The sequence below is a fragment of the Echiichthys vipera genome (assembly GCF_963691815.1).
Source record: "Echiichthys vipera genome assembly, chromosome: 1".
In the NCBI taxonomy this organism is placed as follows: Eukaryota; Metazoa; Chordata; class Actinopteri; order Perciformes; family Trachinidae; genus Echiichthys; species Echiichthys vipera.
Window position 1 is genome coordinate 10,748,251 of NC_139826.1, and position 16,703 is coordinate 10,764,953.

The window sequence follows — 16,703 nt, forward strand, 5'->3', positions numbered from 1 at the left end:
TTAACTTTCATCTCCAATCCTAACCTTTTCTCACCACAGGTACACTTGTTGTCTATAAATGGACACACTGATATGATCTGATTCTTCAATGAACCCCTTATTAAGTATTTCTTTTAATATCAACTTGTATTTTATATGTATACGTAACTTTCCATTTTCAATGCTTGACAAGCTCAACTTAAAAAGCCACAAAAGACAGAAAAACATGCAATTTTTAATGTGTTCTGAGGCAGAATGAAAATGTTTGCATTCTACGAGCCTTTGTCAGGCTTTCGGATGAAGAAATGTCCCAGACAAACAGATTTGGCCTAGTTTACAGCCACAGCCACCCCCCCAACCCCGCTGCTCCCCTGGCTTCTCCTCTGTTCGGTTGTTATCAATAATCCTCTCCTGACATTAATAACCACCTGTTCTGCAAACAGGAACTTAACTTACTACAACTTACAACTTAGGTACATTTTGTCTTACTTTAAAAAAATATATATATATTTTTATTCAACCATCTATGTCAGTACCAAAATCAAAACATGTGTCATTTTCCCTCCGTGTGTCTGCAAACGAAAAATACTAAACATTGAACAGTGCTGTTTAATATGATCATAATTAAAAATGATCATTGTGTATTTAAGACATTTCTGTCTTAAAACACATACAAGACTTCTTGTCAAGTATTTGTTGCGTGTATCGTACCACTCATACATAAAACGTAACATATGACATATATGATATGATATTAAATGAACTGTAACTCTTATGATCATACATGTGATAATCATTAATGTGATGACATACTGAATGCTGAAGTCAAATAATCATTATTTACACTTAAAGACATGTATATTATACAGAATCAGAAATACTTTAATAATACCAGGGGGGAATTGTTGATACAGTAGTCTGTATGTGTTGTATGTCAGAGTACAGGAAGAAAGAAACAGGTTCCATGGAAGCAACCATTTTGCATAATTTTGTATGACATGCACTTCTGCCATTTGCTCAAAACAACTCCACTGTCTGTTAAACTACTCCTGCCAGTGCCCTCGTCTGTATAGTATTTTAGTTTTTTATTGATAGGCCTTTTGGCACAGATACCAATACCAGATCTGTATTGGACATTTGGGTGATTAGCATTTTTTCAAAGCTTTAGATGAACACCCTTGTTATTATTCAGTAGTCTATGATTCTGTTTTCTTTTCTAGATTATGTGTCCCACTTTTGTTTTTCCCTTTCAAACATAGCATTTCGATAACAACAGTAAATATCAAATGTAGGCTAAATACAGCTTTTAGGCAAACCAGTAGGTCTTTAAGCATAACAATGATTTACCATGGCAAGCCGACGCACCAGATGGTGCAACTTTAGCGTCTGCAAGCCATGCTGAAGTTAGATTAAAAGTTGTAAATATAGTTGTAAAAGGCTGTAACTGAAATTTGTATCGGTGAAAATAACTTTGGAGCGGTAGCATGTTAGTTATGTCTTATCTGGACTACTGTAACGTTAGTGCACATAACCTGCATGAGACAGGTGCCGTCTGGTGAGTTGTTGGGTCGTGAACGCACCACGCCGTCTTCTCGCTCTGTTGTCCGTGTGGGCGGAGTTTGTGCTGTGTGCTAAAGTCGTCTGCCCGGTGGAGCGGGAGCACACACATTAGTGCAGGAGAGAGAGGAAGAGAGAGAGATAGAGAGGATACTCACCTGTTGAACAGCAGCGGTCCGGACCGAATACACTTTTTAATTCACTTGTTTTTCCTCCGAGAGTGTCGAAGTGTGAGCCTTCAGGATGACGGACACCCTCTTACCAAACGGCATCAAAGACAGCGGAGGAGACGGCACTTATTTCAGAAAGGTGAGTTTAGTTTCTCCTCACTTCACTTTGGTATCAACACGTAATCGTCATTGACAGGGAGATGTCACAGTTTTGCGGCTAAAATGGGCAAATAACGACTTTAGCTTACTCTTATCTTAATGTTGCTGAGATGTTCACGGCTCGCCCGGAGCCTCTATATTTGTTTTCAATGACTATCTCATATAAACATTAAAACGATATTTAACGGAGCCATCTTCACGATATACAGACCTAATATTGTGATTTATATTTATTGGGCTATAAAGCCATAGGAAAAGTTAGACTGAGTAACCCATATACACAGTTTCAAGCTGTAAGTTAATTCACCTGGAAATGTGTATACAAAACACCACATACACTTTAGTATGAAGTCATTTCAACTTTAAACATTTTATATATAAAAACAGCATGGTTTCAGTCTTACAGCTCCTGATGTGTCACCAACAGCAGCAGAAACCAAAGCACTGTCATCTTCAGGTGTGTGTGTGTGTGTGTGTGTGTGTGTGTGTGTGTGTGTGTGTGTGTGTGTGTGTGTGTGTGTGTGTGTGTGTGTGTGTGTGTGTGTGTGTGTGTGTGTGTGTGTGTGTGTGTGTGTGTGTGTGTGTGTGTGTGTGTGTGTGTGTGTGTGTGTGTGTGTGTGTGTGTGTGTATGTGTGTGTGTGTAATAATAGCTACACCCCTGCAGTTACTGATAGTGGGAGACTGAAAGGGTCAGTGACCAAACATCCCATCATCATTAACATCATCAGTTCAGAGGTGTGATGGTGATTGACATGTAACAGGCAGTGTTGTGGCTATGTTGATAGCCTGGTAAACTCCTGTCAGATTAGCCTCCTGCCTTGAGACAATTCCAGCCTACTTGTTGATTAACTCTATCAGTTGCACACATGGGAGGTGCTCTGGATAACAGCATTACTGAAATGGGAATGGAAGTGCCACGTTATCTAAATTGATAGATCGGATAACAGGAGCATTTTCCATGCGAGGATGTTGAAGTTTACGCCTTTTAATCATGAAAATAAGATAATGAGCTATTGATATACAGTGACGATCATTAAAGTGAATATATTCAATGCTCGGGCACCAGCACAGAAACCTCTCTGACCTGTTTTATGTTTAATATACCTGCGACTAACGATTTCAAGAGCTGTCAGTTTGTCTAGATTGAGGCTATGAGGAAAGCTCTTGGCAGTGGCTGAGTGATTATCTAATGTGTTTTCACTGAGTTCCCTGTCTGCCATGCTGTGATCCACGTTTCATTCCACTGTGTTTGTACTAGTGTCCTCAACCGGAGTGTTTTTATAGACAAGCTTGTTTAGATGGGCATCTGAACAGGGCCTTTGTGTCTTTCAATCCCCCTGAATCCCCCTCTGAACGCTGTCTGGATTTAGGTGCTGTGCTGCACTTCCTGTGTCTATAAAAAGGTCAGTGGGAGCCAGGGCATTGGCACTACCACAGGACACGATAGGAGACTGTAGAGCCTATACCTCAAACACCAACGGCTTCCTTTATTACTTTAACACACATTGTAGAGTCAAAGTCATCCTCCTTTCTCCGTCCTTCTCACTCTCCCTACATTTCCTTTGTCCTCTGTATTTCTCACTTTGCTAGTCGTTGCTGAAAGCTTCTCGGTAAAACAAGGCAGTTTCTTTGAAACCACAAGGCAATGAGTTCTACATTCTCATTAGGTCATGTTAAAGGGATTTGCAATTTGGAAACTTTTGGGTCAAATTTTAACCAAGTGGAGCCAAGATGATCTTTGCTTCCATTTTCTGTGCCCCTCTTTCTCTTGGGTGAAAATGAGTTTAATGATTTACAAGGCCTCGCTGGGTTGGCCCGATGCTCCAGGGAGCTGTTGTGGTTCAAGGCTGCCTTCCCAGCCATCCACTGTTTCACCTCCAGCTGGCTGAGGTCCGACTGGATGGCTGAAGGATGGAAAGATGGCAGAACAAAAAGCCGAATCGGCATGATTCTTCTCCTTAGCCTCCTTCGCCAACGAGAGCATTGACGTAGCATCTGGCCCAAGGCCGTCCTTCAGCCAGACCACAGACACAAATTGACAACATGTGTCCTGGTTTAGAAACCAGACAAGCTCCCTCGACTTGGAGACACACTTAGCAGGGTTTGTATTGGAAAAAGACAAATGAGAGATTCAGCTGTGATCAAATATTGTGTCTTTGACTTTGTATTTCACTGAATATGAAGCATGTTACCTTTGAGCAGTTTGTCAAAGCATCCTCGCCATAATTGGAGTGGATTCAATGTGTGAAGACAAGGGATCAAACTACAAATGTATTTTTTTTCAGCCGATACGATAACTGATAATTACCTTCTTCTCATGATCCATACCGATAAGATTACAGATAATATAACATTTTTATACTTTAAAAAAAGAAGTTCATAACCTGTAGTTTTTGCACACATGGGTAAGAAATGATTGAATAAAATATGGATGATTTAATATTCCATCACTACTGTTAACACAGCCAGAACAAAGAACGGTTGGAACTTGTTTTTTCAAGTATAATAAATCAAATAACTTAACAAACCGACTTTGGCTTTTATAGTTCATTTTGCTTAAGAATTCAAATTAAATGATTTGACATTAGGGGTTTTTAGACAGAAAATGCGTCACATTTGCGGCGTAAACATGTGACGTGATGTGAAGCACAAAGTTGACATCAACATATGCGTAGGAAGAAGTTGGCCCCGTGATCTGATGATTCACAACTTTCTCTGTGGTAATGGTCAGCATCTGACGAATTTCAAAGGCTTTCCAGTCGCTCATCGCGACAGCCGATATTTTGTTTCTGTGAACTCTGTTTCCAGCTCTTACAACTCCCGGCTGTGGGTCCCACAACATCACGGACACCTCGCCCAGGTCACCCCTGTGCCGCCAAGCTGCATCAACTCTAACTCGAGTCTCACATTAGGGTGCTAACTCAGGCCCGCAATAAATCTCTGTCTGTCTGAGTGCGCGAACCGGGCAGCAAAAAAGACAGCCAAATTCCCATCTTACTGTCCAGTGTGAAAACACCTACAATCTGTCAAATCAGACATTTTAATGTATATTCAATATGTCCTTATTGGCAGATCGCAAACCAACTTTTAAGGTAGATACTGGCAACTACTGTATCGAAGTGTGTAGATGCTGTGCTTATGGAAGAAGGTTTGCTTCATTTTATAGGCAGATAATTATCGGCTAGAACTTTATTATTGGAATATACGAAATGATATCAATTTCCCGTTATCTGCAGATAACCTATTGGTATGGCTAGATATTGTGTATCCCTAGAACATACAGGGATTTACCTTGACAATCACTTCATCACGAGGGGGTGTGAATATTAACATACCGAGCACATTCTGTGTATTTATAGGGTGAACGGTTATGCTGCCAAAACTGATTGCTGGCTGTAGCCCCTCCTTGGCTGGTTGCCAGTCTTAATCACCAGTGGTATAAACCAAATATCCCATGAGCCATTGCCCTACATCTTCCTTATGAAGCCTCGGTTATACAACAGCAGAATGATTGGCTGTTTGATGGATATGATAACGGACAGGACTGTCTTTGTGTTTTGCTGTAATGAAGCGTTTTGTACGCTCGTAGAGAAAGGCTGTACTGTTCGAGTATGCCAGTGGGTAGGAGGGGTTCAATTCCCTGAGTGGTTCATTGGGTTAGGTAAGGCAGTAGTGTTGCCAGAGTTGGGGGTTCAGTTCCATGTGTCACTTGATATACTGTCGATCAAGTGTTGATCCAAACGAACGATCTTTGTTTAAAGTGACAGTCAACGTATTCAAGTGGCGAGTTGAAGATAATCCAAAAACACAAAAGCCATGTCTCTAACTTAGCTCACCAGAATTGTAAGTGTGGTATCAGACCATCAGTTTTGTGTCGACTGAGACACTACTATCTGAGTAGTGTTGCTGAGCAGGATTCAGGATCAGGATCCTCACTTTGGGCCATCAGCATGGGTTGCAGTTTCATGGTGTGGCATGTGTTAAAAATGGAAACAGAACATACTGCTATGGTTACTTGCCACTCCCTTGTTCTTTAACACAAACATACACCTCATATGTGATGTAATTATTGACGTGACAACATCCTGCAATAACTCCACGCCCTCTCCAGTCGTGCGCTAATGTCCTCGCCTCCCTGTCGTTCTAAGAATAGCCACTGCTACGTCCAGCCAGACCACGCCCCCCCCCCCCCCCTCTCCCCTCGGCAGCCTTTATACAGCTCTGTTGTGTAATTAACAAGGCTTTCATTTGTGGAAATAGTTAATCATTAAACTCTCAGTGAAGTGAAGTACAGGAACACCCACGTTAATACAGGGGAGTGGTTATAGAGACGTGTCCAGTTAAGCGTGAGCATTGTTGCCACCATTTGACCTGATGTGTGGAAATTTGGACTTGGGAAGAACACTGTGTCACCGCTCACTCATTTAACAGGGAGTCTTTCTGGATGAGAGCGTCGGCAACATGCCTCAGGTGTAAATAGCATAGTAACAGGGGCAAAACACTCACTACCCACAAATACATGGAGTGACTTGAATGAATAAAAACAATTGTTTTGTTAAATATTATTTCTCGGTTATCTTCATTGGACAGTTGACAGTGTAGAGGCAGACAGGAAACGAAAGGAGAGAGAGGAATGAAATGCAACAGCATGACATGTGGTATGGGTGGACACATCTGTTGTTGGTCAGGAAGAAATAGTTTTTGCTTCAAGAAGTGTATGGTTTTTAGGACTAAATAAACAAATTGAACCAATCTCCATATTTCTGGTATCTGAACTATATGTGGGAAGCCAGTGAGGGGTCATTCCTTGTCGCAGCACTATGAGGTGGAGGTCAGAGGGATAGCATGAACCTCCTGCTGAAGTTACTCGATAACAGGTGCAAAGTGACACCACGTGTATAAGAGGAGCATGGTGGCTGTTTGCTGTCGCCCCACTTTGAACAGTAGAGTTAGAAGTTATCATGAGTGCAGTGGAGGCAAACAGGTCTACAAAACTGGAGACATTTTAATCTCAAAAAGCAAAGAAAATCCGTTTCAGTGCTGAGACCTCGGACTCTTTACCTTGATGTTGCTAATGTAGCAGCTGAAGCTCATTCCGCTGCTGACCTCAGACTTAGTCAGATAAATAAAAACATAGGAAACGTGTCCCCAGTTAGGACTGCAAACTAACTGGTTTTACTGAGCTGACTAGTTTCTGTGCATCACGTTGTTTTTTTGCCATACAAAGCAGAGCGCAGACCACACCTGTGCTGTGCTGTGAGTCACTCAGTATGAATGTCTCAGGCCAGTTTATCTGTTCTGGTGTGAGCGACAGCCTGTTGACTCAGTAAGGCTGGGACACTTGTGATAGGGACAAGGACACACAGAACAGCCACATAAAGGCCGTTAGGTGTGAACACAGATTCAATTCATGGAAATTCACTTTAAAGCCAAATGTTAAACATGTCATCAGAGGAACATTTAAAGCAAATGCTGTTTAGTATTTTAGTACGTTGAACAAATAGTAATATGCCAGCTCTGTGGTAGTGAATAGATGTATGTGGGTATTATTTAAGAAAAAAACTTGAACTTGAACCTTTGACCCTGAATGAACTCATAATAGTTTCAGGTTAAAATAAAAACCTAATTGCTTAGTTGGGATAAATAAATGCAGACATTTCAAAGGAAATTGAGGATCTATTTTACGATTGTTTTCAACCAATTCATTGCAAAAATCTTCAATGTTCATCCTACTTATTTTTCAGTATGCACATGTTTCTTAATCGCCATGCAGTTTTGTTTTTTCCTTATAACGCAAGATTTTATCTTTTGCTGACATGTTTGTTCCTGCATCTTCTTGCCTCAGGGTTGCAACCCGTTCGCCCAGACTGGACGAAGCAAACTGCAGAATAAACGCGCCAGTCTGAACCAGCAGATCATCAAACAGATGAGGATGAGGGCTGGAGCTGAGAACCTGCTGAAGTAAGAACAAAACCGATGACCGATAACACATGCATGTGTCCTTTACTTTTGTGTCTGATTGATTTATTAATTCCGTACAATGTGGAATCTTTTAGTGCGAAGTGGAGGAAGGTTTTTTAGCATTTGTATTTGTTGCATGAGGGAAAGCCAGCTCTCCTAAGTTTATCTCTCTCTCTGCTCATGCCATAAATCTATGTATCATCAGTTTGTCTGTGCTGTAAGTCAGTTATGTCACTGTGGTATAAGTGACTTCTAGTAAACTCCAGTCTGTTAAAGTTGTGAATGGACAAGTTTGGCCTCGTCTCCTTCATTGTTCTGTCATCAGTTGTCATGAATTCTTGGTGGGAGTTACACAACAACACAAGGTGGCAGATAATATTAGTTAACAGTCTTGAAGAGGAGCATTCCATGTACCATGAAAACAAAGAGCCATTGTGATACACGGGTTAGAGGAAACCTCAGAAAAATTCAGACCTTTTTGCTGAGCATGATTTTTTATATGATATGGTGCATTTTGTAATTTTGGCCTGCCGTCTTTTTCGTCTTCTGTGACTAGATAAAGTTTGTTGTTGTCTGGTCTGTGTGTGTGTTTATATCAGAGCAGCTGAAGAGTGACAGGAAAGAGGGAGACAGAGAGGGGATGACACGCAGTAGAGGGCCATAGGTTGTTTCAACCCTGGGCCGCTGCAAAGGACTGAGCCTGTTTGGGTCTCACTCTCTACCCAGAGAGCTAGAGGCTGCCCCTGAGGATCTGTTGTGTTATCCTGTGGCCCGTGGAGCTTAAAGGTGGATTTACAGTGGAGGAAGATGTGATATAGTCAGCAGCTTTCAGACTCCAGATAAATAAACCAAGAAATGTCTTCTTCCTGCTGAAATACCTGGTCTTTTAGGATTAAATGGCTGAATTTGAGAATCAATCTCTCAGCAAGTACTGATCAGTTAGGAAACTTAGGGCGCACTCACACTGTCCTTCCGCACTGCGCCCCGGTCTTTAGGGTACTTGTCCCTCCTCCCTCTCCCCCCGCGCCCCAGCCCAGTTTGTACTCACACTGCCTGGGCCTCGCGCAAATGCTTCTTGCTGTCCATACGTCATCACACCGTAACACGTAACATGTCACACGCATTGATCGCGTGTGTGTTTCTTTGTTTACAAATCTTTCCAAAGACCTCAGAGTTTTTGTGCGTCTTGTAGACTGTTATTTAATATTTTCATCCGACCAAATCTGCAGTAAATACTCCACCTCCGCATCACACCAACGTGAACCTTTCGCCGCCATTTTTGTTGTTGTTAAATGTCCGCGCATGGTCCGTCCTTCTATTTTCTATGTCCGAGCAGGCGCACATAGCGGTACCGCCGTAGGCCTCGTGCTCGTGCTCGTACACGTGCAAACGGGCTCAACAAAACCCCTCCTCTCTCAGGCGGGCAGTGGACGACGCGCTGTCCGCAGTTATGCGCGGAGCGGGTGCACTCACACAGCTTAAACGCACTAGGCTTTAGCTGAAAAAACGGTTTTGGCCCGGTGCGGGAGGAAAGTGTGAGTGTGCCCTTACATAAAGCTAGTTTTCTGATGGCTGTCTCCTGCATTTCTATACCTGGGGATTTGAATTATTGCCTAGAGAGAATTTGATTCCACAACGTGTTGTTGCAGTCATTATCACCCCCACTAGACAACGGAAAGGTGTGTGGGGACTATTCGACCATCTAACCAGCAAGTCTGATGAAGCACACTGGAAGCTTAATCATAGACTTTGTGTATGCTAACCCTGTAAAACATACAATTTAGTTTTGCTGAGCTGCTGTAAACCTAAGCTCTTTCTTAAGCTCTCATATTTCTCATATTCTTTGTTGAGTTCTTGTATCTTATCAGGGATATATCATGATTTACAATCACTGATATTTACTGTGAAGAAATGCGGGTTTATTAATTGAATTATTGTTGTTTTGTTTTTGCCCTAAACGGTATCAACAAAGCTTCAAGCTATGCTCCATTGGTCAAAAAGTGATACAAGCATGTTTGCACTGTATCTACAGTATGTTTAAGGACCTTCCATTACACTTGACCAACCTTGCAGGGTGTCTAAACTAAATCCTCTTTTATTTCTGTTGTTATTCTCTTTTGTAGCCTTTTGTAGGTAAACACTTCAGATGAGCTATAGAATTTAGGTGGACTTTGTATTCTGGCACAACTATCCTGTTATTAGTGTCCTGTTTAGACTAATGCAGACTTTAAGTCAGGGCGTCTTGTGTTTTATTGGTGTAAACTGTAGACCGAAGTTATAGGTTTCCTCCGATGAGCGGACATTTTGGTTCATCATAGGATTTCTTTTAGCGGTGAGGTGTAAGGTCCTCATGTTTGAGGAGTGATTTTTTTTGGGAGATTGAGAAAGGTATTCTGTTGTGAATTGCTGAGCATAAAACAGAGAAGCTCAGTGCGTTCCCTATATTTAACATAGATTTGCTAGTTAGTTTAATATCTAGGTCCAAGCTGTGCCAGAGGAGTTTCCCTTTTAACACTTTAAAATGTAACACCGCCCTTACCTGCTATACTGGAAAAAACAAGACTGTCAATGGAAAAGAAAATGTCTAGAGCTGTAAGTCTTCTTATTACGACATTTACCTGTAGTTGATTGTGGGAAATCTACAGGAAAACTTGTGGGGAAAGTAGAGCCTCAAAAATGTCCAGAGTCAAATCAATAGCTCTTTGACAAAGTGTCAACAGAAATGGAATATTCTAAGCATCATAAAAGCATTGTTAATTGCCGACTCACTGTTTTGGATTGCATTGGATTATAGAGTTCTGCCTGTTATTGTGTCCACCAGCTGTCCTGTGTGGCCTTTGGTAAGGATAATTTGCCCCATAGCACACAAGGTGGTGTTAAGTAAACTGTGAGGGACTGCTGTTAAGAAGTGGCTCGGGGTATCTTCTGTATCTGAGTCTAGACAAACTAAAGGTACAAAACCTGTGCGTGTGCGTGAGCGTGTGCGTGTGCGTGCGCGCGCGCGCGTGCGTGTGCGTGTGTGTGTGTGTGACTAAAACTACAGTCAGCCTGCAAAGCCTCCACATTCCTCTAGTACTTCATAGTCTGCCCAGCCAGGGGCAAAGTGTGTGTGTGTCCAGCTGCAGCGCAGAGAACAGCCTGGATGCATTTTTGAGTTTCTGGTATGCTCATGGCTTTATTTTCATACTCTTAAATCACATGCAGTAGTTCTACCAGTGATCGTCCACCTGGATTGTCATGTTTAAAACAGATTTGCATCAATAAACAAACCATTCCAGCTCATATACATGTATGCTCATGTCAAGGCACAACCCTTTTTAAGAATATGAAAAAACATTTTCAAAATAGCAGCATAAAAAGCTCCCATTGAGAGACTTTAGTTTGAGTTTAGTTAGTTAAGTATGGCCCATATCAAGCCTGAATCCTTCCTTAACTTGAGTATGTTGTGTGTTTGTGTGTGTCTCCCCCCCCCCCCATTTGCTGTCGTCGATTCCCCAACCTCACCATTTTCTCCTTTTTCTTTTGTTCTGCATTCCTCTCTCTATCAGCAACAGGTGGAGTCAGTCTGGTTGGACCAGTTCTTTTCTCTTAACAGTGATGGCGGTAGAGAGAAAAAGACTGACAGGGATACTGAAAAAAAGCAACAATCAGCACAGATATACATATGTAGTGCTTTAAAGGAGTACTCCAGTGATTTATTTTTATTATTGCACTGTTCAAAACTGAAGCCCCAGAGGCCTCATTTTTTATGTCAAGTTTCAAAATCCAAAACATCCCACATTTCCCATAATGCTACTTAATGCATCCTTAACTTAGATCCTCTGCCTCCTAAAGAGGCCGTGTGGTAACTCGCTGTCTCCAGTCATTTCAGTCAAGGGAAGCGGTTTTGATTATGGCAGCAGGACTATGAAGCAGTTGCCACCCATATAAACATACACAGATTTCCGAGCTCACCGTGCTGAACTTCTGGTGGAGGAAGCCGCCTTTGAAAACACTTTGTTTTTTGGGGAAACACTCCTGAAGGTAGGGGGTTGTCAGGGCGGTAGTCAGGGTGGAAACAGCTTTAATGCCACCTTCTTTCGAACCCCACGCTCCCATGGGGATGCAGGTATTCTGCTAAGACTTTAAGATCTCAATCCCATGCCAGGTTACCTTGATGATTTCATCTGGGTTTCCTTGGCCTGGGTTCGAGAGTTATTGGTTACGGTGTTTTTTAAACTTTCGAAAGCTCCTTCAGAGTCACAGAAGACAAAAACGCAACAACTTGACTTAATGTGTAAAATCTGTGGAGTGCTCCTTTTTAAAGCTTTATATAAGAGAGTAATTATCTCAGTCAACTCCGATCAGTATTGGTACCAGATATCTCTGTTCACATTAAAGGCCTAAAGGAAAAACACAACTAACTGTCGATCTGCCAAAACCTAAAAAACAGCCTTTCCAGAAAAGAGGATGGGGGAACTTCAGTGAAACCACACTTGCTGGTTTACAGCCCTTTTCCCACGCTCTGTGGGATGATATTAGATGTTAAATTAGATATTAATAACAGCCTCTGGGCTGGCATCTATTCTGTGCAAACCACAACAACTTCACCTCCGCCCCTCTGATGGATTCCCCAGGCCAAACCTCCTCGGAAACCCTTCAGCAGGCCAAAGGGAAGCGATGGTGTGGAGTCGATGCTAAGCAGGGGTGACGTTATGTTCCAATGTGTTGTATGGAGAGAAAAACAGTCAGTAATTTACGTGAATGAATCAAGACCAAAGAGCAGTTTTATCCAACTACTGGATGGTACATATGTTTGTGTTCCATTGATCACTAAAAAGTAGTTTTAAGACATGCTCCATTAAACAGTATGTAACGTCACATTATATCATTTGTTTTTTGTGGTTTGTTAGTGCTTCAACAACATTCTCAATGTGTAACAAAATGAGTTAAAGTCGTAACTTTTGGAATATTTTATGTGAAAATTTTCAAATGGAAGAAATTAGATTATCAATATGAAGTTAAAACCTAGTTTTTCTCTCTTTAACCTTCAGTTTAACTGATCGTTTTTTAAAAACTCCTCCCTGCCAGCGCTTCTTCACATCTCACCTGTTGTTAAAAAAATCACATCCTCTGTAATTACAGAGTAGAGAGAGCTCAGGTGACAGGGAGACGGACAGTGAAACACCTCCATGTGGGTCCGTCTTCCATTAGTTACGACTCAGAGAGAATGTGTCAGGATTCACTGTAAAATAGAGATAAGCAGAAAGGGAGACCACTCGTGCTTGCGTGCGTGCGTGCGTGCGTGCGTGTGTGTGTGTGTGTGTGTGTGTGTGTGTAGCATCATAAATTCTGCTTTACAAAGGAACCAGCCTCACAAACACACACACAGAAAAACACTTGTCACAGGTATTATTACAATCTTATCTCTACTGTGCAGACAGAGACACGCACACACACTGTAATGTTTTGTAATGACTTTCTACAACTCAACGCAAATGCGTTCATACTGTACGTACAGTAAGATGCCCAAACAATATTGAAATGTGGTTGTTTAGAATGAAATATATTGCGATCATATAATCACATTTGTCATTTGATTGGGGATTTGATTTTAAACTATGATTTTACTACGGGACTGAGCTGTTGAACTACACAGGGTGTGCAACTTTGATTCATAGATGTCGGTTAAGCTGTCATGTGCTGCAGAGTAAATCAAGTGCACAGCGAGGCACAGTGACGCATGTCTGTGGTCCAGAATACCAGGGGAGGCACGCTTATTTTAATAATCAACTGCAGGAAAGTTTGACTACGTCAGAATGGATAATAACAAGGCTGATCATTTTTTTTCTTCTTTTCTATATTCCAAACATTTAATATTTTCATTTTTTAAAATATTTACCTCCCTACTCTTCTGTGTGCAGGGCTACGTCCAACAACAAGGTTAAAGAGATGGTTCTGTTGGAGTTGAGCTACGTTAACTCCAACCTGCAGCTGCTGATGGGACAGCTGGAAGGACTCAACAGCTCAGTGGAGGTCTACCAGAACACCCAGTAAGTCCCAATATTACTGCTCCCTGTTCTATTACTGCTGATTCCACTACTGCTACAGCTAGTACAATAAGACTGATGCTTCTAAGTGAAGAGCATCACCATGAAAAAATAATTTAAAAACAATGTGAAGTTGTAGCAGCACAAATGAAACAGATCTTGTGAGACCAAAACTTATATTGTGGGCTTGTTTTAGTCACACAACTATTTTGCACTGATGGTTAAAAATTGACCTCATCAGTCACCAATGAAAATGACTGTGGCTTTGTTGTCAGTAGCAATGCCTCCTCAGGCAATGTAATGTAATTACTTCCATTTTTTTAGATCAATTAAAGGTACTTTCAGGCTAACTGCCTGTGATGAGGCTATTAAATACATGACATGCTAAAATGCAGCCACAGCCTGAGCTTTTCAGTGTAGGCACTACTGATCTTACTGTGCAAATAAGTCCTCAATCTGGAGATCTGAACCTCAGATGACTGTTCATAAAGAAGTAGAAGAGACACAGACACGCAGTGTTGATTGGCAGCCAACAAGAGAATGATCTGGCTCTGATACTCTGTGGTTAAGTCATCGTGAGCTCTTTCAGATGAAAGACGTTTGATGACAGAGCAGCACAGAAAATTGGTATATGGAGGAGGAGAGAAACCTATAGAAAAACATGACACAAGACAAAGTGCAAGAGTTTTTTGTTGTTAAACTGGACCTGCTGGTTTCTGTGACACAATGCACAAAGCAACAAGGAAACTATGAGCTGGACTTGTATGCAAACTAAGATAAGATAATCTAGTTCAAAGCTTCTTTCTGAAGGTCTGTTGATCGGGTGTGTATGGGTGTGTGTGACAGTGATAGGTTCTAGTGTTTTCTTTATTCAATGATGAGCCAAGTTTATAGGGTGTGGATGAGCAGTATATGAGGAGATCAGGTTGTCTCAGTCACGTGTCAAAAAGCTTTAGGAAGACACAAAGGACTTTTTGACAGTGATATGGAACTATGGATGTTTATACAAGGGCTGAAAAATAACATCTGTCTTTGCTGTAAATAATTTCACACAACACTCACTGACAAAATAACACTTCAGTTGCGGGGTCTCAATTTTAGAAATAACTAGAAGGACACTGGGAGAGTGTAGAACTTTTGCATGGCTTATCTCACAATGTTAACAAAAGTACAAATAATTTGTGTCCACTCCAAAATATAATAGGTTCTTCCTTGGCCCATGCTACTAGCCTTGTGAGACCGTCCTGATCTTGCGAGCTCCATTGTTTTTTACTCACAGATCCGGTTGGTATGTGCGATGGAGAAAATTTGAGCCGTTTGCCAAGCAACCGTCCAATGGGCGTTGGGTTTGAGGCGGGTTTGAGTGTGACGCAACGCATGCAAATCCGACCTGATCTAGACATATTTTCAGATAGTGGTAGCTCGAATTCTCACTTACCCTTTTTCTCTTAGATCCTTCTGTTGGAATATGGACCAGGCTCCTGAAATTGTGCCTTTTATCTGTAAAATTCACGTTACACAAATGGTAAATAATCTTTACCGACATGTTGTTTACTTTCTGAGCTAAGTCACAACGCTGTTAGTACGCCATACACTTCTTTTATCTGATTGGTTGATTTGGCCTGTATGTTGGTTATAGACAAATGGTTTATCCAATCAGCAACCAGTATTTTCACCCCATCCCAAAAGATCTCCAAATGAGTCAGGTTACCATGCTACACCTTCCACAAAATTTCATGAAAAAAGGGCCAGTGTTTTTCCTGTAATCCTGCTGACGGATAAACCAAGCCGAGAACGTAACCTCCTTGACAGAGTTAATAAATGATGTACTGAAGGCAATAAATGGTTTCCGTTATAGACAGATAACACTTAAAAATAAAAGTCTTAAAATCGTGTTGTTTATGCGACTATTGATGATTTCAAGGGTCTTAGATTGAAGCGTAGCTGCTTCCAGGTGGATTATCTTATCAAGTACACTTGAGACCTCCATGAACCATCTGCCCAGGCACACACTATACACAGGCTAAACACACTAAACCTACACCGCATTCATACAGGTGCACATGAGCCGGTATACATATACACCACGAGCATGTGTGATCCACACACTCAAAAAATACATGCATAACGCATATAATCAACACACACACACACACACACACACACACACACACACACACACACACACACACACACACACACACACACACACACACACACACACACACACACACACACACACACACACACACACACACACACACACACACACACACACACACACACACACACACACACACACACACACGTAGAGGATGGCTGCCATTGTTCCCATGACAACAAATCACAACAGAGTGAAGAGAGAGGTAGGGAGGTTGTAGAGGATAGTGGGGGATTGGGTGTTGTTTGGCGGTAACCACGGTAATGGTTTTGAGGGTCATTGACAGAAATCGTACATGTTTTTTTGAAAACACCTAGCTGCTACCACTTTTTTTCTTTTCTTCTACCTTCCCAAAACTATTTATTAGGGAGTTTTAATGAGTTACAGACCTCATTATGGGTTTCTCTAGAAAACCTTATGAAACCCTCAATGCCAGCGTTCATTGGTGCGACCAGATTAGTTTGTTTTCCTTACAAGGTCTTGGTGCTGTAAGAAGCACGAGGCTTTAACCTTAACACATCGTCTTCTTGGACTTGCAGGGCTCCCTGTGTAAGATGATAGATTTTACCCCTCAGGAATTCAGAGCGGCAAATACCTTCCTGAATGTATTTTGTGTTCCACTCAGTTGATGTTAAGAAACTTACAATGTGTTTGGTGTCCTGCTCAAACAAACAAGAAAACCACCT

General features: G+C 41.6%; 1 protein-coding gene across 2 annotated transcripts in view; it reads left to right on the forward strand.

Moving 5' to 3' along the window:
• The first annotated feature begins 1,661 nt into the window (after positions 1-1,661).
• Positions 1,662-16,703, forward strand: part of rhpn2 (rhophilin, Rho GTPase binding protein 2) — a 33,858-nt gene continuing 18,816 nt past the window's right edge. For both annotated transcript variants that reach the window (XM_083918967.1, XM_083918968.1), the window contains exons 1-3: positions 1,662-1,845; positions 7,712-7,827; positions 13,731-13,859. In XM_083918967.1, the coding sequence (XP_083775093.1) occupies positions 1,780-1,845; positions 7,712-7,827; positions 13,731-13,859 (311 nt within the window). In that variant the 5' untranslated portion in view covers positions 1,662-1,779. The remainder of the gene's footprint in view (positions 1,846-7,711; positions 7,828-13,730; positions 13,860-16,703) is intronic.